At 40.6% G+C, this 24,616-nt stretch overlaps 1 protein-coding gene across 2 annotated transcripts in view; it reads left to right on the top strand.

Moving 5' to 3' along the window:
- The window catches only part of TCF12 (transcription factor 12), a 296,687-nt gene that overhangs the window by 91,938 nt on the left and 180,133 nt on the right, over nucleotides 1-24,616 (top strand). For both annotated transcript variants that reach the window (XM_060178210.1, XM_060178211.1), the window contains exon 5: nucleotides 20,810-20,912. In XM_060178210.1, the coding sequence (XP_060034193.1) occupies nucleotides 20,810-20,912 (103 nt within the window). The remainder of the gene's footprint in view (nucleotides 1-20,809; nucleotides 20,913-24,616) is intronic.

Genomic DNA, 24,616 nt, shown 5'->3' with positions numbered 1-24,616 from the left:
AAAGTGTGGCTAGCATTCTTACCACATGTGGAGGTGAGACTGATTGTGTCCTAGCACAGAATTCGGGGCTTGTGCTCTCAAATCTCTCTTTTCGTGAGGGTCCTGGCTTATGTCCTCTTGATATCCTGCCCATATGTAGCCACATATGTAGGCTAGTTAAAAGCATCATCTTTTTTTTTTTTTTTCCCCCTCCTCCAGGGTTATTGCTGGGCTCGGTGCCTGCACCATGAATCCACCGCTCCTGGAGGGCATTTTTTTTTCCCCCTTTTGTTGCCCTTGTTGTAAGCTTCGTTGTCGTTGTGGTTATTATTATTGCCCTTGTTGTGGCAATTTGTTGTTGGATAGGACAGAGAGAAATGGAGAGAGGAGGGGAAGACAGAGAGGGGGGAGAGAAAGACAGACACCTGCAGACCTGCTTCACCGCCTGGGAAGCGACTCCCCTGCAGGTGGGGAGCCGGGGGCTCGAACCGGGATCCTTACGCCGGTCCTTGTGCTTTGCGCCACCTGCGCTTAACCCACTACGCCACCGCCCGACCCCCTAAAAGCATCATCTTAAAGTATAGTGCATACATTTTTAGAAATATGTGAAAGTAATGATCTAGTTAAAGCATCAGTAACTTGAAAAACCAGTTATGCAAGAGTTTAGACACGGGCAAAAGCTACTATTAATGACCCTTATTTTCTGCCCTTTGCTGCAAACAAACGTTTTGTATATTTGATCTTGTGCTGGGCATAAAGGGAAAAGACACCATGGTCTTCATCTCTCCACTCTTTCTTTTTTACTCATTTGCCCTCTCGAACCTCTCTTGCCTTGGGAGAAGCAGGCAGGCAGGCAGGCAGGCGGGCACGTAGCAGAGCACTCTTTTGCTGCTTATGATGGCCTGTCTGTTTTAGTCTTTTTGTTGTTGTTGTTGTTTTGTCTGTTTATATGAAGTACTGGGGATGGAACCTGGTCTCCAGCATACAAAGCATTCTACTTAGGTGCTCCCCCAGCCCTCCCCTCTTCTTTTTTTTTTTTTTATCATGTTAAGGGTTTATTCTAGAGTACAAAGAATTTCCCACTCCTTTTCCTTTCAGAAGACAATGGTTAAGACTGCAGACTCTGGGGGCTGGGGAGACAGCATAATGGTTCTGCAAAGACTTTCAGCCTGAGTTTCTGAGGTCCCAAGTCTCGTCCTCAGCACCACCAGAACCAAAGCTGAGCAGTGCTCTGGTGCTTCTCTCTTTGTATTTCTCTCACTATCATTAAATAAAGCAAATAAAATGTTAAAAAAAAAACAACATAGACTGGAGCTGGACTCTGTGAATTTTAGTTCTGCTGCTTATGACCCGTATGATTGTGGGCAACTTACTACTGTTTGGGTGTCTGTGAAGAATGCATGAGGTGACAAACAGAACTTGCCTGCCAGTGCCTGCTATAACCTGCTGCATGTCAGTTGGCTGTAATCTGAGTTATATGAAAAGTAATCAACTTGTCGGTTGTATGTCAGTGGAGCAGATTCAGATGAATAAACACATCTGCGTGTGTGCTTCATTCTAACTATAATAAATAAGAGTTCTGTGCTGATCCTGTCATGCTTAATATACTTTAATTCTAAGTTTATAAAAAACATAAAATCGATTTCCTTTCCCCTTCAGCGGTTCATTTCTTTCTTGAGAAAAGTCTCCTTCTGGCAAACCCTGACGTCAGTTGCAGTGTGTCTAGTGCAGTACTTTATATCTTATGGATGCTCTGTTCATGCTTGTTGTATATAATAAAATTGGCTAATTTTTGGATTTGCTAGATTAATTGGGTTAGAAGTCAAGGAAAGAAAGAATCAAATTTTGCTTAAGATGGAAAAGATTAAACTAGATGGTGGTAATACAAATTGTGAAAGAGTTTTGTCCTACGGTAACAAATCACTGTGTGGATTCATCATGCTGGTAAAGCATTTTAAGATCACAGCGTCTGGAGAAATGGGTTCCATGACCTTGGACAAGTTGTTCCTGTGCCTGATACATCTCATCTCAGGAGCAACTTGTCCAAGGCCTGGGGGCGTGGAGGAAGACCTGCAGCGTTATTTCGCCACTCTTGAAGCTTCCCTCTGTTTGTGGGGACGGGTCTTGAGCGTAGGGTCTTGTGCACTGTAATGCGTGCACTCAGCTGCATGTGCCGCCACTGGCTCTCTGAGGCATTTACTTCCTTACGCTTTTTTATAAATGTGCCGTTGCTATTAATACTACCACAATTCTTTCTCCAAATAGCTCATAGTCCTTCATGCCCATGTGTGCGCGTGCGCACGCATGCATCTCCTGATGTGCGATTCCATTTTCTGAAGCACTGCCTCATCATTTTAGTTCATGGAAGTTTGAATAGTCTGTGTCATTATTGGTTTTCCTGCTCTCTTGTTGCATGGAACCCAGGCCAGCTTCAAAGTGCTAAAGTTCTGTTGAAGCTGACACCCTGAGCTGGGGGGCTTCGATAGGGCTTGTAAAGAGAACTTTCTTTATTGATGTTCATTCATTCCTGAGTTTAAAAGGCAACGATTTCACTAATAGGTGACCGTATTGTAGTTAGTTCCCTCCCTCCCTCCCTTCCTTCCTTCCTTCCTTCCTTCCTTCCTTCCTTCCTTCCTTCCTTCCTTCCTAAGAAGCAGTTGAGTAGCATTTGAGTACTCATTTTTTCTAGTTGTTTAATTTTAATTTCCACTATGACCTATTTCTCTTTATGATGTGGTATGCAGAATGAAATAACTACTCATGTTGCCCTTCCCTCTGATGTTTACAGTGTCATACAAGTCTGAAACAAGAAACTATGTTAGTTATTTGTATCTAGTCCTTTTATTTCATAATAAGTAACCTAAAACTTAGGTTGAGATTTGTATGGATTGAGATGGCTGCTATTGATATAAATTACATAAAAAATTTGCCTAAACAGTTAAATTAATCACAGAATGTACTTCTGAATTCTGTGCTGGTACTTTTACCCTCCATGCATTAGCATTTCCTGTACATTAGTATTCCCTAAATCAAAGATCATCTTAAACTTTCTGCCATATGCAAAAGGAATGGGAGAAAAGAGAGATAAAGGATATGAGTTCATTTAAAGATGCATATTAGTATATTGCGAGACAGTAAAATTTGAGAATTCGGTTGTTGAAATCAAGCTTTGTGGATTTTATTTCTGACATACCTGCTGTATGACTATAGGCGGTCTTCATCCCAGCTTTTTTCCTCTTCCTGTTTTAATTGATACAAGGGTGGGGGCCACTAGTAATAGCTACTTTACTTAGTTGGCTAGTGGAGCAATGACTTGCCTTTGAAATACTTAGTTTAGCTGCTTTATATGACTAATAAACTCAGGGACTTTTCATCAAGGGGTAAATCATGGGCATTTTTATGTCTTGTGCTACTCATCACAATGAAGAGGTATGCCTGTTCTAAAGCCTAGTGGTCCTTTCTGGAAGGATTTGCTAGGAACACATATGGAAGCAACCTATTTAGAACGGCTAGAAAACGACATTATGAAAGGACAAGTGTTTGAAGTCATCCTAATCTTTTAAGAGATACAAACAAAGCTGTTGATGAGAGAAAAAAAAAAATCTTGGTATGAGAGAAACAAAAGTTTGAATGGCAGCTAGACTAAGCATAGCATTCAAATTCTGTGGGAACTAAAATGTAACCTTTAAGGGTATCTGGATGAGATTACTAATACTTCTTTAGCTGCATGTTGGCCATTTTTGCAATTTTCACCAAAAAAGATCTATTTCATTGATAATATAATATCAGAACCTGACCAAGAACCACTTGGAAAAGTTTGATGGCTAGCAAGTTGTTCTTGGCTAATAGAGTCTCGCTTTCCCTCATGAGTGATCTATCCAAAATATACTTTCTGGCCTCCGGAAGGGTTTTACTGACTGGAGTTTTGGGAGAACCTAATATGTAATTTGTTTATGTTTGTCAGTAATGACCTTGGTAATATCTCAGCGTAAATAAAATCTGTTTTAAATCATTCTTTTTTTAAAAAGGATAAAAATATTGTGTGCCTGCTTTTGAGGAATTTGTCTCCTAGTTTGAAGGTTTCAAGAATAAATAAATACATACTTTTCAGTTCATGGATTTCAGTTTGAGATAAAAGTCATATTTAAAGACTTAAAAATTCTAAAAATTTATAACTCATAAAATAGTAGTCAACAAACTAATTAGCCTGGCAATAATTGGAAAATTAGTTTTATTGAATATAATGGCATTCAGGACAGAGAAGGAGGTTACCTCTGGTGATTAGGATTGAATTCATAGGAAAATAAGTATGCAGAGAACAGTATAGGACATTAGCGTATACGTAAAGGTAAAAAAGCAATTTTCGGGGTGGGGGGAGAAGAATGATAAACTATGAGTACAGAGCTCCATATCACAAACACCAGTGATACTTTGTAGATACGTAGTGAGATAAGGTGGGTAAACATTGCATAGACAAAGGTAATTTATCCTGTAGGGAATAGAGAGCCAATTAAGTAGATATTTTGTACGGGGAGTAACACAAGGCTTAATAAAGATTGCTTTATTGTGGCATACAGCATGGACTCAAAGCAAACGAGTAACAGGAAAAAGAATGACCTGGTACAGCGTCCACTTTGGCTAAAGTAAGACTTGTAGTAAGATGATAGAATCAAGACAACAAAATAATGGAAAGAAGATAGATTTTACAAAGCGAGGCGGGGAGGACCTGGTGACTGAGGAAGGTGTATCAGACCCTCCAGAAGCAGGCTAGACAGCATAATGGTTATGCAAAAGACTTTCACGCCCAGGCTCTGCAGCCCCAGGCTCAATCCCCAGCACCGCTTGAAGCCAGAGGTGAGCAGAGCAGTGCTCTGGTTTCTCTCTGGATCTGTCATTCAAATACATCTACGAAATATTGTAAGTGAACAAGATCATACAGATTTAACATCCCCACCATCTCCTCAGTGGTGCCATTCAGGAGAGAGAATACCTTGAAAGGTTTGGAAAGAATATATAAAGGTAGAGTCGATAGGACCTTTGAATTAAACTCAATTATGTCTTGTTTAGGCCCTGGAATGCTAGTGGTGGTGGTTTTATACAACTACCAGATGGTTTGATTTTCATAGTTCTCTGTATCAACAGAAAACCAGCAGCGTGAATAAAAAAAGGAAAGTTTTTTACACATTGTCCCTTGTTTGTCAGTGTTGACGGATTAAGACAATTCAGCAGGGAGTTTCCCTTCTCCTTTAGAGTAGATATTTTCACTAGAGGGTTTGTTACTTGCTCTCGTTTTTTATCTTTGGAGGGGGCAATGGTGTAGGTTTTATAGCTACTAGGAGTTCAAATGCAGTAATTAGAAAGGACACACAAATTTTGAAATAGTATTTTATGCCTCTTGATCTCAGGTATAAAACTCGAGATGAAGCAGTTACATAGCAAAGAAAGACAGGAGGGACAGAGAACCAAACTAAGTGTTTTCTGCACATCACATCCGTGCTCCTGTTGAGCTCTGTTTTGTTATGTAACTGCGCCTTCTGAATGTAAAGAAAACTATGGTTAAGAAAAGGGCAAATTTTAAAGTTAGGTTGAAGTAAACCAAAAGAGATGTTCGCTATCCTTGATTGTGTTAGAAACACCTACCTCCAAATTGTAATAATATGAAAAGGGGAGGGTGCTTGATAATGTAACCTTTAGGTCTCTTGAAAGCATTTAAAATGAAGGAGATGTACGTTAGTAACGGGCAGGTTGTCTGCTTTTCCATTTTATCCAGCCAAACTTTCTTAGCTCTTGTCTGACCACTCTCTCTAGGGACAGTGCCTGATGACATGGTCTAATACAGATCTTTTGGAAAGCTCTCTTTCATGTCTCTCCTCAGTGTAAGTTTTTCTTTTTGTGTGTCCAGGAAGGAGCATCTTGATCTGGATTGATCATTGCAGCTCTCCTTTAAGTCCTATCATTCGGTCTGTAGAGCTAACCAATAGTAGTCAGAACAGCAGTCGTGGAGTTTCTCTGAAGTCCCTTCTTGTAATGGCTACTTCTCGTTATTGGGTAACATGTGCACTCAACCATCCGGCCCCAATATTTTGTTTATTATTTGCTGTAAGTTTAGATATTCTTCATGAGAGTAAAGTGACAGATTCTGGATGAATATACTTAATAACAATGTTAATCAACATTTGTCACATTGAAATTTACAAACCTACTTGAATCTGTTGGTCTTTTAAGCTTCACACCAGCTCATCAATAAGCCATTTTGAAATTCTGTCCACTTTAGAATCTGATGAAGTTGAGGCTCAGAGAAGGTAGATGAGTGACCAGGCAGTAAGCATGAAGCCTCAGCCAGGCAGTCTGACCGTGTTGCACTCAACCATACTGCTCTTGCCTGACTAAAACAGTTCTTCGAAGAACTGCTTGGCCAGAACTTTCAAAACAGTGGAGAAGTTACAAAACAATGGTATTTCTTATAAAAATACTCTATTTTTAATAAGTTATTGTAAACCTTTTTTTTTTTTTTTTAACTAAAACACCACTCAGCTCAGGCTTATAGTGGTGTGGGGACTTTGCTAGCTAGCCTCAGGCCTGGGAGTCTCTGCATAACCATTATGCTATCTGCCCCCACCCAGTTACTATCAATCTTAAAATGGGAATAGAACGTACCTTTCCCATTTTTTCTACCGTGAAATCCTTGTGTTACTGAAAAATTGAGTTTGATTGTTAACAGTTTAAAGAAATAGTAATTAGACAGCATATGCATTCACCTTTTATTCATAAACTATATGCTATGGAATGTGTTAGATATGCTTGCTTTCTGGCTTTACTATTTATTATATATGACCTTGGAGATATTTATTTCCCAAACCTTAGATTTCTCATCTGCAAAGAAATTTGTATTGTTTAATTGTATAAAAATTAAGTGAAAAACATTAAATGGAAGAAGCTTACAAAGTATTTATGGCCTGATATCAGTAATTTATTGAGTAATCTACAAGTGTTCATCTTCTTATATTTAAGTTTACAAAAAGTCACAAAGCTATGTCAGGGATTCCCAAGTCTTGGGTGCGCCTTAGAGACAGCTGTGTTTTGTTTTTTCTTTTTTTTTATTTAAGAAAGGATAAATTAACAAAACTATAGGGTAGGAAGGGTACAACTCCACACAATTCCCACCACCCAATCTCCATATCCCATCCCCTCCCCTGATAGCTTTCCCATTCTCTATCCCTCTGGGAGCATGGACCCAGGGTCGTTGTGGGTTGCGGAAGGTAGAAGGTCTGGCTTCTGTAATTGCTTCCCCGCTGAACATGGACGTTGACTGGTCGGTCCATACTCCTAGTCTGCCTCTCTCCCTAGGAGGGTGGGAGAGACAGCTGTTTTTAATTCCTGGTGTATATCCTGAACAAAATGAGAGGTCTGTTAACATTGTAGAATGTCCAACAGAGATTGTATAGATCAGGAATAAAATAAAACGTAAACCATTATAAATGTTTGTTGCATTGAAGGTCTTGAAATCTGGGCATTATTGGAGGGGAATTGAGCAGCCTACACTCTTACCAATGTAGGTTCTTAGTCACCTGTATTCTTGGGATACAATACAGAGTTTGCAAGGAAAGGCTTCAGTTTCTCTAAATCAGTTTAAAACAATCCAGCCTTTAAGAAAGGAAATTACTTTGTTTTTAGTAATAAAGTATAAGATTCATAAACCAAACATGCCTGCACCAGGGATATGTATCTCACAGATTTTATGAACACCAGATAGAGTAAGAAAGAGAGACCTAGAGCATCACTCTGGCCCGTGGGCTGCTGGAGACAGCCGGCTCCCAGCACTGATGCCGTCGTCGCGGCCGCCGTGCAGCCTCGCGGGCCCAAGGCTGACGCTCTGTCTCATTTCGTATCTGTTTTCTAAGGCCTTTCGGGTTAAGTGTTAATGCTTGATTGCCCCTTACTACAACCTTTTTTTTTTTTTTTTCTTTAGTACCTTTCTTCCATAAAATTCTGCAGTCTTTCTGGACTTCTGAAGTATTGTAGGTTGGTTGCATAGAAGTCCCACTTTATTTTCTGACTTTCCAGTTATGAAGAATTGAGATTCTACTGTTTTCTAGTCACCGGAATTAGTTAGGAAAAACAAAATGCTCGGTCCTCATTCCCTGGACAGAAGGAGTACTCATTCTCATAGGGAAATCATTATTATGCTAAAGAGCAATAAGTTATAATGGCAATCTAGTGAGAGTACAAGCCCAGAAATAGAAACAGTGCTTGGTTATGAAACCCCCAGGGTAGACATCAAGTGACAATGATAATATGTTTTGTGATGCAAAGAACAGAGTGCCTAAGCTTGGAGACTTCTCCCATTAGACAAGTGAAGTTTGTCAAATGAATTACTCTTAATGGGTATTATTTCCTACTGTGTAAAGCAACGATTTTGAATAAGACCCTATTGATTAGGTTATAGTTAATGTGATATTCATAAACAATATGCAAATAAATACACAGCACCATAGTTCGCTATATCCATGTGTTTTAGACTTCATACTATGTTTCCAGTTTTCTAATAGACTATTGTAAATTGTAAATCTTTTATTGTTTGCAACAAAATATTTTAAAAATTGATATTAGCCCCATAAAATTTTCTTCTGAATAAATAGAAATCATGATTCATATATAAGTTGTTCAGAATATTTTAGAAAATAGTATTCAGATTAAATGAAGTTAATGTGTTTGAGCTCTACAGGATATCAGAATCATTTTGTAATAGCATATTGCAAATTTGTGAGAAACAAATGGGGCTACAGTGTCACACCCCGTTGAGTGCCATGTCTTGAGATATGTAATTTAAACCTTCAATTTTCACAATATTTTAGTTTTTTTAATCTTGCGTGAAGCCTGTAGTTTTCAGTTACGCGTGCTCTGACTTGGTTTCTGTGACACCCCCCCCACAGAACCACCAGTGTTCATCCTGCCTTTGTGTTCATTTCCCCCAACGTTACTGTCTTAATAAGTTCGTCTGTCTGTTTTCTCTGTACACTAGGTATGAGTGAAGCCATGGGATTCTTTTCTTTCTTCAGCTGACTTGCTTTGCTTAGCACAACATGCTCAGCTTCCCTCCGTGTTGTCGGAAATGGCAGGATTTCACCGTAGTTCACTGTACTGTGGTGTGGGTTGTAAGTTTGGCTAGCTTTGCCTTGGTTTTGATGTTGGGAAAACTATCGTTTATATGTACACTACATTCCCTACCCCATTCTTGATAGGAGTATATTGTTTCTTCTTTTCTTCTTGATGAGTTTGGTTAAAAGTTTTGCCTTTTACTTGCATTCTTGAATAACTGCACATTTTCGTTTCTTTATGGCAACACACTTACGATGGTGCTGGGGGTTGGACTTATGACCTCTTGTGCCCCAAGAGTAAAGTCTATTTCCATAACTGTTATTTATCTCCCCTGTTCATAACTACAGTTTATTATTACTATTATTACTGCTATTGCCACCAGTGTTATCACTGGAGGTTGGCGCTGGCACTATGAATCCATCGTTCCTGGTAGCCATTTTCCACTCCTCCCTCCTCCTAATTTTTGTTAGATAGGACAGAATTTATTCTTTTTTCCCCTCCAAGGTTATTGCTGGGTCTCGGTGCCATTTTTTCCCTTTTGTTGCCCTTGTTGATTATTGTTGTTGTTGTTGTTGGATAGGAAAGAGAGAAATGGAGAGAGGAGGGGGAGAGAAAGACAGACACCTGCAGGCCTACTTCACCATCTGTGAAGCAACACAACCCTCACCTGCAGGTGGGGAGCTGAGGGCTCAAACCAGGATCCTTATGCCAGTCCTTGCGCTTTGTGCACTTAACCAGTGCGCTACTGCCTGGCCCCCAGGATAGAGAAAAGTGAGAGGGTGGAGTAAGAGGAGAGAAAGATAGACACCTGCAGACCTGCTTCACCGCTCATTGAGCATCCACCTTGCAGGTAAGGAAGGAGTAGGGGCACAAAACCTATGTCCTGGCATTTGGTGATATGTGCACTCAGCCCGGGGTGCCACCACAGCCCTCCCATTATTCTTTATGGAGCTTGGTGTTGATGAAATTTTTTATCTTCTAAGTGTCAAAAATGCTCTTTTTCTTGTCCACTAAGTACAGAATTCTAGGTTGATGTGTATTTTACACAACACACACACACACACACACACACACACACACACACACACACACACACACACACACACTCACTCACACACACACACACACTCACACACACACCATGACTAACAGCAACACTTTGAGTGAATGGACAGGGCTGGGTGGCAAATCTGTTTGAGCACAACAGTTATGCCCAAGGACCCATCTAGAGTGATCATATAGGCAACTAACCCCAACAATAACTTTGGTGGCAAAAAAAAAAAAAGAGGGAGAAGAAGCTTTGAGAGTATCTAGTTATTTTCTTGTAAATTTTGCACAGATTCGATATTATATACTAATATATTTTGTTCTCTCTGCCTAATATATAATTATTTTATGCCTATAAAATATTTTGTATAAAATAAAATATGGGCAACTGTTAGTCTAAAATTTATTTCCAGATATGTTACTGTACTGACTGTTAAAACATTGTTCTCTTTAATAGTTGCCATCCTGTGTTGCGTTTAGATGACTTAGTAAAGTTGTATTGTTGCTTTGTTGATTTTAATTGATCTCATATCAGCCAACAGTATTTATTGAGATTATATACTCAGTCATTAGTTGAGGTAAATGACATAAAAAGGCTTTAAAATATGTAAAACCAGGCTTTTGATTTTTTTTGTTTGTTTTTAACTTTATTCTGGTTACAATAATATAAGACTAAGACAGTGAAATCATGCCTTACAGATGTGATCTACTTGGAACTTCATGTAAGTGGAACAGAGCTTTAGTGTCTTTCTAGTCTGTCCTCTCCCTCTATCTATAGGATTTTTAAAAAGAACCGAACTGGGAAAGCACTCACGGGCCCACATATGCACAGTGCTATGGGCATCCCCCAGTCCCCAGCGCCACTTTAAAAACAACATTTTTTTTTTTTTTTGGAGACTTGGGAACTTATGAGGTGTTGCTGGTAATAGTAGCAGAAATAAGGGAGTTTTACCTTAAGATTACAAAATAATATATTCTAGTTCTTCTGAAACCTTAGTCTGCATATAAGTCCCTTGAATGATTTCTCAAACATTTTTTATTGTTTTTTACTTTGTCATTTTATTGGAAGTTAATGGTTTTCGGTACAGTTATTGACACAGAGGCCTGATTTCTCATTTCCCTCTGGGCAGGTGTCTGCAAAGCTCTCTCACCCCCAGCCTAGGTCCTATTCCCGCATCTTGCACCATGACCCCAAGGCCCTTTCCGTCTCCTCCCGCTCCTCTTCCCTAGGACCCTGTGCTTTGGTGCACACCCAGTTCAAGTTGCACTTGTGTTTTCCCTTTCTGTCCTTGTTTAAAATATTTGGGCTCTTTATATAGGATTCACCCAAAGATGCATCTCAGCTCACCTAGTATTTGGTTGTCTAAAGACCTCTTTTTAATAGCAAAGATATAGATCGGTATTTCTCAAACATTCTATGAAAGACTTTATTTTCTAATAGAAAAAATGATCTAATAAAGCCACACTTTTTGAAAATACAGCAAACAATAAATTTATAGCCAGGGAACAAATGCCTTATATGAGTAAGGACTTTTGTTAAGTTCTTAGCACTATAAATTGTCACTGCATGAAAACAACAAATAAGTGTGTGGGTGTTTTTTTTTCTTTTCACAAATACATCACAAATGGCAGAACATTTCTCTAGTCAGTCTTCTCTTTCTCTTAATTGTTTAAAACAGGAGTGGAAAGACATGGACATTAGACTAGAAACTGTCAAATACAAAGAAGAAAATATTGGCAGAACACTTCACAATATCTACTTTGGAAATGTCTTCAGAGACTCATTTCCATGAACAAAGAAAGCAGAAATAAACATAAACCAGTGGTACTGCATCAAACTGAGACGTGTTTGCGTAGCAAAAGAAACTATCAACAAAATTGAAAGACACCATACAAAATGGGAGATCTTTATACATACATCAGATGAACTAATAACCAAAATACCTGAAGAGCTTACCAAACTCAGCAATGAAAAGCAAACAACTCAATGGAAAAATGAGGAAAGGACAAAGAATTCTCACCAAAGGAGAGGTCTAGGGAGCCAACAAATGTGGAAAAAAAAGTTTGTAGTCACTGATTTATCAGAGAAATGCAATTAAAGACAACAGTAAGATACCACTTTATATCTGTGAGAATGTCACCTATTAGAAAGGACAAAAGCAACCATAGCTGAAGATGTGGGGGGGGGGGGGGAGAAGAAGAAGCCCTTTCTGTACTATTGGTGAGCATGTAGACTAGTCTAACTGATGTGAAAAAAGTAGACATTTCTCAGAACATTAAACATGGACTTACCATGTGACCCAGCAATTTTTCTTTTGAGGATTTATCCTAAAAACTAAAAATACCTATCCACAAGATCTTTGTACACTGTACACTTAAGTTCATAGCAGTCTAATTCCTAATAGCCCAAATCTGGAAGTAGTCCAGATGCCCAATGACAAATGAGTGGTTAAGAAAAGTGTGTGTGTGTGTGTCCGTCCGCCCCCTTCCGTTCGTGTCATTTAGTACTATAATACTTACTCAGTTGTTAAAAGTGATGAGGTTGTGGTCCAGGAGGATCACAGAGATGACGGAGCATTGGATTCTCAAGCTTGAGGTCCTGCATTCAGTCGCCACCAGCACGTACCAGAGTAATGCACAGATTCTCTCTACTCCCATTAACATACAATTTAAAACAATTCTTTTTTTTAATATTTTATTTTATTTTATTTATTTATTCCCTTTTGTTGCCCTTGTTGTCTTATTGTTGTAGTTATTATTGTTGTTGTCGTCGTTGTTGGATAGGACAGAGAGAAATGGAGAGAGGAGGGGAAGACAGAGAGGGAGAGAAAGACAGACACCTGCAGACCTGCTTCACTGCCTGTGAAGCGACTCCCCTGCAGGTGGGGAGCCGGGGTTCGAACCGGGATCCTTATGCCGGTCCTTGTGCTTTGCGCTTAACCCGCTGCGCTACAGCCCGACTCCCCCCCTAAAACAATTCTTAGTGATTTAATAATGATGAACAGGACTGTGAGGTAAACGGGTACAATTCCACACAGTTCCCAGCATCAGAGTTCTGTGTCCCATCCTCTTCATTGGAAACTTCCCTATTCTTTATCCCTTAAGAGTATGGACCAAAATTCTTACAAATAAAATATATTTAAGAAATGGTAGTCATCTCCATTGTTTCATCTTGGATCAGTCTCAAAGGAGTAATGTTAAAAAAAAAAAAAGGACAAATATTAGGTGGTCTTACTCACATAGGTAGAACTTAAGAAAGGAAAGAGTAGTAGAAAGTGAGGCCTGGACTGGGTGTGGCGCATTACACCGACGCAGAGGAGCGGGGGGGGGGGGGGGGGGGGGGGAGGATGAGGGGCGGAGAGGGTGTTGGCGGGTCCTGCTGCACCACGGCAGGAAAGGCCCTCAATTGGGGGTGAGAGTGTTTCACAGACACCTGTCATGATGAGATGGCAAATCGCACCTTTGTATCAACAACTGAAATTACCATTATCATTACCACCCCAATAATTTTTTATGTAAGAAAAGTAGAAAAAATATGCTTTAATTACCTAAAATAATATTGGCTTATAAAAATGATAGAGGTTTCAGGTGTACATCATCATATATCAGCATCTGTGTATAGTTCACTTTATTCACCACAAAAAGTCTGATTCACTACATCATTGATCCATTTTACCTGGTTTACCTACCATGGGATGTAATGGTTTAATGAATCTTTTACAACTATAAAGTCAGGATGTTAGTTGAGGAATAAATTAAACCAGCAGGTTTCCTCAAAAGTTCTTATGTATGCTATGCAATATTTTATAGCATAATTTTATAGATGATAGGTTAACTCTGTAAAACACAAGCACCAGTTGTCACTGTTACGTATAGCGAACAAAATTGCACTGCAAGTTATTTTCTGTTTGCCTCTTGTAAAGCTTCTCCCTTATGTGTGGGAAACAGGGGCTTGAACCTCAGTCCTCACACTTCAGCTAGACTCTTTACTGCTCAGTCCCCCTCACCCCCCAGTCCCCCTCACCCCCAACTGTTCTTTAAGTAAGATTGGCATAGGGTATTGGAGATTTATTATAGCTCACTGCTCTTTGGAAAGCAAACTAGTCACTATTAATACCATAGTATTTCAGACCTTTTTTTCTATGTTTAAACTTGTTTATATTACTACTTTTATTTTAATGTACATTATTCAAGCTTAATAAAAGAAATGAACATAATTGTATGTATAGTTCAGTGAGTTCTTAAGAGTTTACACAGCAGCATAACTGACACCAAATCTAGAAATGAACATTATTAATATGACATAATTTACACTCTCACTTCATTCTGATCATAGAATCTTCCTCCTAAACGCAAACATTTTAGATCAACTCTGTCCATACTGTAACTTAATGTAAATAGTATCTAATATGTTTGCCCTTTGTTTTTATTCATGCAGTCTCGTTTGATTAATAATATAGTATTATACATTATGCCAGTTCTGTAGTAAACAAGCATTTTATGTTTCAACATATATGTGTGTATATATATATATATATTTTATTAGTAGTGATTTGATGATGATTGACAAGATTGTGGGATAAGGGGTACAGTTTCCACCACCACAGTTCTGTATCCCAGCCCCTCCATTGGAATCCTCCCTATTCTTTATTCCCATTTTTATATTCTTTTTTTTTTTCTCCAGGGTTATTGCTGGGGCTCAGTGCCTGCACTACGAATCCACTGCACCTGGAGGCTATTTTTCCCTTTTTATTGTCCTTGTTATTCATCGTTGCTGTTTTTATTACTGTTGTTGGATAAGACAGAGAGAAATGGAGAGAGGAGGGGAAGACAGAGAGGGAGAGAGAAAAATAGGCACCTGCAGACCTGCTCCCCCCCCCCAGCAGGTGGGGAGCCGGGGTCCCCAAACGGAATCCTTGCTCTAGTCCTTGCGCTTTGCGCTACGTCTGCCTAACCTGCTGTACTACTGCCCCCCCCCCCCCATTTTTATGTTCTTTTTCCTTTGGATAGGACAGGGAGAAATGGAGAGAGGAGGGGAAGACAAGAGTGGGGGAGAGAAAGACAGACACCTGCAGACCTGCTTCACCACCTGTGAAGCGACTCTCCTGCAGGTGGGGAGCCTGGGGCTCGAACCAGGATCCTTGCGTTTTGCGTCACGTGCCCTTAACCTGCTGCGCTACCGCCCGGTCCCCATTTTTATATTCTTAGTAAAGCAGTTTTAAATGTGATGTACACATCTTTTGCTAAATTTATGTTAGATGTAGAACGGTAGACCTTTGGTATATTCTGCATTAAGAAGTTGTCTTGTGGTCCGGGAGGTGGCACAGTGATAAAGCTTTGATCTCTCAAGCATGAGGCCCTGAGTTCGGTCCCCGGCAGCACATGTGCCAGAGTGATGGCTGGTTCTTTCTCTCTCCTCCTATCTTTCTAATAAATAAATAAAATCTTTAAAAAAAAAAAAAAAAAGAAAAGAAGTTGTCTTGTAGTCAGCAAAGAGGCTGCGTCCTTTCATGCTCTTTATTCTGCCTGCTTAACAATGCGTCTTTGCTGCCCTTGACTTCGTATTTATTATACTTGCTATAAAGTTTTGTTATATCCTATTGGTAGTATTCTGATAATAAATATGACAGGTTTCTGTATAGACGTATATTTAAAAACAGATTCATCCAAGATAAGTGAAGAATCCATAATTTTAAGTGATGCCAGTTAAAAAGTGTTCAGTAAAGTTTTGTAACAACTGTTATAAATTCTTATTCAAAGATAAAAAGCACTAGATTAAACTTAAAAACAGTTGTTTTTGTAGTTTTAAAGGTCCTTGCAGATGTACTTTTTCCCCATTCCCATGTCACTTATTTTTTTCTACAAAAAACAAATGGGTAGTGGTCCGGGAGGTGGCACAGTGGATAAAGCATTGTACTCTCCTCACACATGAGGTCCTGAGTTCAACCCCCGGCACCAGATGGTACCAGATTGAGGATTGATGACTGGTTCATTCCCTCTCTCTCCTTCCTTCCTCCCTCCCTCCCTCCCTCCCTCCCTCCCTCCCTCCCTTCCTTCCTCCCTTCCTCCCTTCCTTCCTCCCTCCCTTCCTCCCTCCCTTCCTCCCTTCCTCCCTCCCTTCCTTTCTCTCTTTCTCTTTCTTTTCCTTGGGTAGGACAGAGAGAGAAATGGACAATGGAGGAGAGACAGACACCTGCAGACCTGCCTCACCGCCTGGGAAGCGACTCCCCTGCAGGTGGGGAGCCGGGGGCTCGAACCGGGATCCTTATGCCGGTCCCTGCGCTTTGCGCCACCTGCGCTTAACCCACTGCGCCACCGCCCGGATCCCCCTCCTATCTTTCTAATTAATATATAAATTATATAAATATACATATACATATGTATGTATGTATGTAGGACAGGCAGTGTGGCACAGCAGGCACAGCCCCCAGCTTGCAAGCATGTGGTTTCCAGCTTGACCCCTGGCATCTCTTTGGCCAAAATAATGCTCTGGTTCTCTCTTCCTTGCTTTCTGTCTTTCGTTAATAAAAGAGAATAAGCTCTCTCTCTCTCTCTTTAGAAAAACTGTAAGAGTAAGGGATTGTTAAACAACTGTATATACAGTTGTTGGGGCCCAGGTGATGGCGCACCTGGTTAAGCACACACATTACAGTGTTCAAGGCTCGGGTTCAAGGCCCTGGTCCCCACCTGCAGGGGGAAAGCTTCACGAGTGGTGAAGTAGGGCTGCGGGTGTCTCTCTGTCTCTCTCCTTCTCTGTCCCCCCCTTTTCTCTCAATTTCTCTCTCTCTGTCCAATAATAAGTAAAATTTAAAAAATTAAAGTTTTTTTTTTAACAAGAATATAGTTGTGGTATTTTAATCTTTAAGACAAGTATAAGCATGCGGGTTTTCTTTTGAATCATTTTATTGAGAGGTTAATGGTTTGCAGTACATTTGTTGACATATGAGTGCAATTTAAGGGATAAATCAAGATAATAGGTGAAACAGGTTTATAGGTGTCTCTCTCTCCCCCCATTTTTCCTTTATATATATATTTTTTATTAATTTATTTTCCCTTTTGTTGCCCTTATTGTTTTTTTCTTGTTGTTGTAGTTATTGATGTCATCGCTGTTGGGTAGGACAGAGAGAAATGGAGAGAGGAGGGGAAGACAGAGAGGGGGAGAGAAAGACAGACACCTACAGACCTGCTTCACCGCCTGTGAAGCGACTCCCCTGCAGGTGGGGGGGCTGGGGGCTCGAACTGGCATCCTTATGCCGGTCCTTGTGCTTCATGCAACGTGCACTTAACCCAATATGCTACCGCCCGACTCCCCCCCCCCCCAATTTCTTGCTGTCCTATCTAATTTTTTTTTTTTAAAAAAAGGAAAAATAGTCAGTGAAATGGTAGATTTGTCCTACACACACCAAGCCCCAGCAGTAACCTGGTGGGGAAAGAAATAAAGATTTCAGTGATCTGACAAATTCAGCAATCAGAAAATCGAGAGACACACACGCACCCACATCCACACACACACACACACACACACACACACACACACACACACTCACTCACACTCACTCACACTCACTCACGCGGGCGCACCAGCCATGGTTGCTGTCATCTCAGTCAGCTTGTTCCGTCTTAGGGATTGTGAGAAGCCAGGGAGCGTGTCTCTGCCTCACACTCACATCCTCAGCAGCTCGGGTCCTTCAGCGGCAGGCGCAGCAGGGCTGAGATGCTGTGGCCGCTGCCCCGCGTCAGTGTCCTGTGCGGGAGGCCCGCTTACTGCAGGCAGATGGCTCATCACCACCCGCCTATCGGACTGGCTGCGACAGTCGGCCAGACTCTTGGCACTCAAGGGACTGAAGGATTCCCCACCAGTTCCTCACCGAAATTCCGTACCTGCTAAATGGTCGGTCAATAGCAGCTGCCCAAAGCCCCGAGTTGAGTGAAAATTCTCGAAGAGGCCTGGAAAGTCAAAGGGAAATACACGTCTTTAAAAGAAAGAGCTGAAGCTTGGCAATGAAGGGTGGCGGAGTCCTTACTGGGTTCCTTCCTCTTAGCCCTGTGATGAGTCAGCAAAATACGAGTCTAGAAAAATGGGGTGGGGGGTGGGTAGCAGCGCACCTGGCAGCACAGGCGACAGTGCGCACAGACCAGGACTCGCCCCGGCCGGCCGGCCGGCCCGCCATGCAGCTGTCTTTCTGTCTCTGTGCTTCTCTGTCTCCCCTGCCTCTGGATTTCTGGCTGTCTCTATCCAATAAAGGACGCCTCCAGCGTTCTGCTCTGGGCCCGGCTTCTGCTGCATGCCGTTCTGCAGACTGGACTGTGGCTGTGGCTACTAGAGTATTTGCACCCTTGTGACGGTAAATAGGATGCAGATGTCACCGAGAGGGGTCTTGAATGCCTACTGCGTGTGAGTCTAAAGAAGAGAAAAATGGAATAAAATAAAATAAATTAATGGAATAAAAATGGAGTTAGCACTCCCAGAAGATTCACTTGAAAATGGAGTGGCAGAAAGAGTCCTGACATCCATCCATAAGCAGTAGTGACCATATGACAGCTGTTTAGTGCCTAACCCTTTGGTTGCACTGAGGTCATACCAGCAAAGATCGTGAGACGTGTTTCAGGTCCATTAATGTCTCGAATGTTAGCTTGCTGTCTGGGTAATGATAAATGTTCTGTGATTAATGACTTGATTGACCTAGGAGGCTCCTCGTGTTTTCTGTTCCTTGTAAGTGAGGGTAGCGCACCCCCTCCCCCCTTTTAACCTCTTATAAATGGTTTTCTGGTCATTGGTGAAAAGTCAGGCATCACCTGCTGCTTTGATTAACTAGGGGTTTTCTTTTTCTTTCTTTCTTTTTTTTTTTAATAGGATAGAGAAAAAGGGAGAGAGGAGGGGGAAGACAGAGAGGGGGAGAGAAAGACAGACACCTGCAGACCTGCTTCACCGCCTGTGAAGCGACTCCCCTGCAGGTGGGGAGCCGGGGCTTGAACCGGGATCCTCATGCCGGTCCTTGTGCTTTGTGCCATGCGCGCCTAACCCGCTGCAGTACCGCCCGACTCCCTAGCTAGAGGTTTTCAAAGCCTTGTTTAGAGATGCCTGAACTAGATCCTGATAACTAAATATCAGCTTCACTAGAAATGCAGCTGTGTTGTTTGTAAGGTTTGGGATCTCTCTCTTACCCTCGCTCTTGACAGACCATGTTTTATGCTAAAGGCAAACCTCAGTTAGAAGCTTGTGAATTAATAAGACAAGCTGTTGTATTCAGGATGCCGCCGTTTCATTTTTCTGATTGAAGAATCTGAATCAACGACTTCAGTTTCTTTATGGATCAGTTCCCATAAAAGTGTATATTGTTGTGTTAGTATCAAAGAGGGGTGTGATATAAATGGCCCTTTGTTTGCTAAACATTTATTTTCTATCTAGGAAAGGATTCTTTTTTTTAAAAAAAAAACATTTTTATTATCTTTTTATTGACTGGATAGATGCAGCCAGAAATTGAGAGGGAAGGAGGAGATAGACAGAGAGACACCTGCAGCCCTGCTTCACCACTCGCAAAGCTTTCCCCCTGCAGGTGGCAATCAGGGCTGGAACCTGGGTCTTTGCGCGTTGTAACATGCGTGCTCAACCAAGTGCACCACCACTTGGCCCCGGAAAAGATTCTTTTTTACTACATGGAAATGTGACATATTTTTTAGTATTGTAAGTTTAATTAGCCTACCTCATTATTAGCAGGGTATTGGAGTAGAGAAAAGAGACTAGCGATGAATGTTTGCCTAATTTATTATAGTTTTAAGGTATATATTCTTAGTTTTTCCTTTTTGTTTTTATTCACTCTATTGTGAATTCTTTAATAAAATCAAATACTGTTTGGTAGCATAGTTAACTTTTTAAAAACTTGGCTGAGTAAATGTTAACTTATAGGATTGTTGTCAGAGAGGTACAGTTTCATATCTTCCCAAGATAGATGTCAGCAGCTGCACACCTCACCCTTCACCGAGCTGCAAACTGTCACCCTTCTTCATCACAGAGCATTAGACTCCAGACCCCACCTCAGCCACCCCCACCTTCCCCCCCCCCCATCCCAGCCTCTACTTTGTCCTAGTTAAAAGAATGTTCTATAGAATTTCCTGCTAGGTAGAGATAGATCATAGAGCTAATTTTAAGATAAGACAAATTTTTCTTTTCTTTAAATTTTATTTATTTATTTGTTATTGGATAGAGACAGAGAGACATTGAGAGAGGAAGAGAGACAGAGAGACACCTGCAGACCTGCTTCACCACCTGTGAAGCGACTCCCCTGCAGGTAGGGAGCCGGGGGCTCGAACTGGGACCCTTATGCTGGTCCTTGCGCTACCGCCTGACTCCCAAGGCAAATTTTTCTTTTCTTTAAAGGCTTAAAAGTGTGGCTCAGTCCACTAGAGCTTAAAACTTGTATGCCTCGAGGCTGCAGGTTCAATTCCCAATGTTACCTAAAGCCAGAAGTGAGCACTGCTTTGGCCTCCCTTTCTCTTCCCCTCTCTTGCTCTTTCTTAATGAATATTGTTTGAAATCTTAACAAGAAGGAACACTTCTGCTTATTTTTTCATGTAGCAAGCAGGAAGGTGGTCAGGAGTGGCCATTTGTAAGTCTGATATAGGTAACTATTGTCCTACTCAAACGCAACTGCCAAGATCTAATGCTCTGGTTTTCTTCCCCCAGGCTTTTACAGACAGCCCTCATTTCAGTGATCACTTGAATGACACTCGATTAGGGGCCCATGAAGGCTTATCCCCAACACCTTTCATGAACTCAAATCTGATGGGTAAGTTGGTAATTTTCTGCAGCTAGTCTTTGCGATCGCTCTTTGTTTTGTTTTGTTGATTATTTATTGTTGATTTCAGCTCCTTTATCTTGACATAAATGATCACCATAGGGAGCCAGTGTTCAGATGCACGGCACCTGCTATATTCCTGGGAACGCAACTCCTCTTTGATCAGAAACACTTATTTCCTTTTCCAGGAAGCACATACAAAGTATCCAGAAGTTCCTGAATGTCTAGGCATATGTGAATTTTATTGTTTGGCTCAGTGTAGGAAACAAGCTGCCAAAAATGGTGTGTTCTCTTAGAGTACTGTTGTCATTGTTATAATTAAAAAAAAAAAAAAGCAAGCTACACTGTGCTGTCAGCTTCCTAGTGTCTGTGACCATAAGCATTTGTTTTCTTTTGAAATAGAGCAAAGTGTTTTACAAATGTGTGATTTACTGTTTGTGTTGGTATATATGGCAATTTAAAATGTGACAGCTGTGATTTGGGGCAGATTTCCCTTATATTGAACTTACTTTCCTTTCTGGCACTTTTTGATTCAAAGTTAATAGTACATTTAGACATTAGATATTTTTAAGCATTCAGGTTAATATTAGATGTTGAATATTTGTTCTATTGAAGTAATGTAGTTTGAAAAATATTGGTCTCCACCTAGTTTATCAAAATCTTTAACATTACCTATTGTCTGTATCTCCCCTTATTTTTTAGAACACCCTTTACCCCACGTGTGAAGCTTGCTACTCTTCAATCTGAAGTAATACGCGAAAGCTTTATTTGTCACGTGATAATTCAACCTTTTTTTACAGAGTCTGCTTCAAAAGAACCCCAGTTTTTCTGGGGCTGAGCAGGTCACAAAAGTTTTCTTTGTTCTGTCTTATTGACTGTCAGTGATGTCATGTAAATATGGGAGGTTGTGTAGTTGACATTGATCTCATTACTCATTCTGTTTCTGAAGGATGTGCCTATATTGTGATCTTAGAATTGTCCTTTTAAGACACAGCCATGCTGATCTAAATGGATTACCCAAAGCCAGAATCCTGGTCATCTGCAGCTTCTTAATAAGTGATATTGCTTTTCAGTCTTTGTGATTCCCTTATCCGACACCTGATACTCATGCAGATCTTTTAAAGACCAGAATCACTGAATAAGAAGCAAATGTTAAAAAAAAAAAATCTAATCAGCAGTGAAATTTGTTTGAGTAACAGCTGATTTCAATGTAGATGCAAATAAAATCGTAGCATTAAAAATACTGCCATTCCAAATAAAACTCAGATGTAAATTTAAAACAAAACAATTATCCTTGTTTTTGCCCCATAGAAGCTTTTCGTTTTCTTTTGAGCTTATCGTCATTGTATACTAGACGTGACACTTCAAATAGCATCATTTTGTAGTATCTGCCCTACTCTCATATAGCATGCATTTGTGCAGCACATGGAATGAATATAGGGTAAAGCTGTAATAAATGCTTTGGTGATTTCTGATTGAATTTAAGTCCAGATTATGAAATACCAGAAATTTCCCCTTTTTGTACTTACTTTCTTACCTTTATTTTAAGCACCCAACGATGACTTAAGTACAACAGAATTACATTATTACTGTAGTTTTGAGCCAGGACCACCATTAAATGTGGAATTAAGTGAATTTTAAGATGTATCTCGTTCACTTGCTCTTAATTTTTTAAATACATGTTTTTAAAGTTTTTTAATATTTTTTATTCCCTTTTGTTGCCCTTGATTTATTGTTGTAGTTACTGATGTCATTGTTGTTGGATAGGACAGAGAGAAATGGAGAGAGGAGGGAAAGACAGAGAGGGGGAGAGAAGGACAGACACCTGCAGACCTGCTTCACCGCCTGTGAAGCGACTCCCCTGCAGGTGGGGAGCTGGGGGCTCGAACCGGGATCCTTACGCTGGTCCTTGTGCTTTGTGCCATGTGAGCTTAATCCACTGCGCCACCACCTGACTCCCTGTTGATATTTTGTAACTGAAATACTTCTGTAATTCAGTTTGAGATAACATTGCTTTCAAGTTGAAGCAATTATGAGCACATAATGGTTAGTTCCTTCAGTGCATGTATAGATCAGTAGGATTACTTTTCTTTTTAAGATCTATTTTCAGAGCCAGATGTTGCCATGCCCTGTCAAACTCACTATGGACTCAAGCCCCCAGTTCCCGCCCGCCTATAGAAGTGAAGCTTCACACGTGATAAGTGGTGCTGCAAATGGCTGGCTGTCTGTCTGTCTCCCTCCACCCCCTTCCCTTTCAGTTTCTGTCATCATATCAAATGAAGTGATCTTTTAAAGATTTATTTTCATGAGAGAGACACATAAATGCCAGGGTCTTACTCAGCTCTGGCATATAATGGTCCCAGAGATTGAACCTGGGATTTTTGCTAGCTCAGGCAAGAAAGTCTGGTTAACTTCTTCTGTACTACCTCCCTGCACCTTAGAATGTTTTTTATTGTGTAAATAATGGTTACAACAGGACAGTTGTTTATAATCAGCCGTATCCCATGCATAAAATCATCCTACGTAAGTCTTGACATAGAAATAACTTTATTTGTAGTTGACCAGGTGCGGTTAGATATTTTCATTGTGAATTTTAATTACCTAGTCTTAAATGTATTTATTTGTAAAAAGAGAGATTAGCCCTAAAAAGCTTAGTTAATAACATAGGAACTATTTCAATGGTCGTTGACAGTATCTGATTTACTGTATTTCCTTCACTTTATTTTCAATAAAAATGATCACATTAGTTATCTGACAGTTTAGTCTGAGAATCTGCATAGCAATAACCTACATTTGGAGATAACTGTTTCTCTAAATCGTAGAGCAGTCCCATATGAACCGGAAATCCGATTTGCTATGTGCCGAGGTAATTGAACTGTTAGAGACTCCACTGTCCAGGTCTGCATCCCTCTGTAGTGTTATGGTGGATAGCAGCACTTTTATCACCCTGTAATAATCCATCTTGAGTTTCATGCTAAACCTCCATTGTTAAAGTATGATTTAGACACATGTGACAGTAGCACCAGTATTTGGAGCTGCTACCTACACACCGTCGTAGGCGACACTTCAGAGTGGTGAGTGGTCCACGGTAGTTGAAGCTGATACGGAAGGCTGTGGCGCTTGTCACCATTGCCGAGGGAAGTCCTAGCTCTAGGGAATGTTGTCGTTCTGCAGATTATGTGAAGCTGTAAACACGTTTGCCTGAAGAAATAGTGGATTGCAAAATGCTACTATCTTCTGTGCTGGAGCTCTTAAACACTTTAATGCTTGTGCACGTTGCAAATTTGAGAAATTTTGTTTAGCAAGGTTGATAATGAACAATCAGCCCCAGAAATATGCATGCCTGTGTTCATTTAGATATTTTGAAATGCTTCACAAAGGAAGTAAAGATGTTACGTTGGGTCAGTTAGTCTCCTTAATGAATTTCACAATTAACCCACTGATTTTTCAGCATGAAAAAAGGAGACTTCTTGTTTCAAGTGAATCAAGTACATTTTTCCCCTTTTGTTGCTCTTGTTTTATTGTTGTTGTAGCTATTATTGTTGTTATTGATGTCATTGTTATTGGATAGGACAGAGAGAAATGGAGAGAGATGGGGAAGACAGAGAGGGTGAGAGAAAGACAGACACCTGCAGACCTGCTTAACCACCTGTGAAGTAACTCCCCTGCAGGTGGGGAGCCCGGGGCTCGAACCG

Source organism: Erinaceus europaeus, chromosome 18 (assembly GCF_950295315.1).
Source record: "Erinaceus europaeus chromosome 18, mEriEur2.1, whole genome shotgun sequence".
Taxonomy (NCBI): Eukaryota; Metazoa; Chordata; class Mammalia; order Eulipotyphla; family Erinaceidae; genus Erinaceus; species Erinaceus europaeus.
Note: the sequence above shows the minus strand (reverse complement) of the source record. Positions and strands in the feature narration are given on the sequence as shown.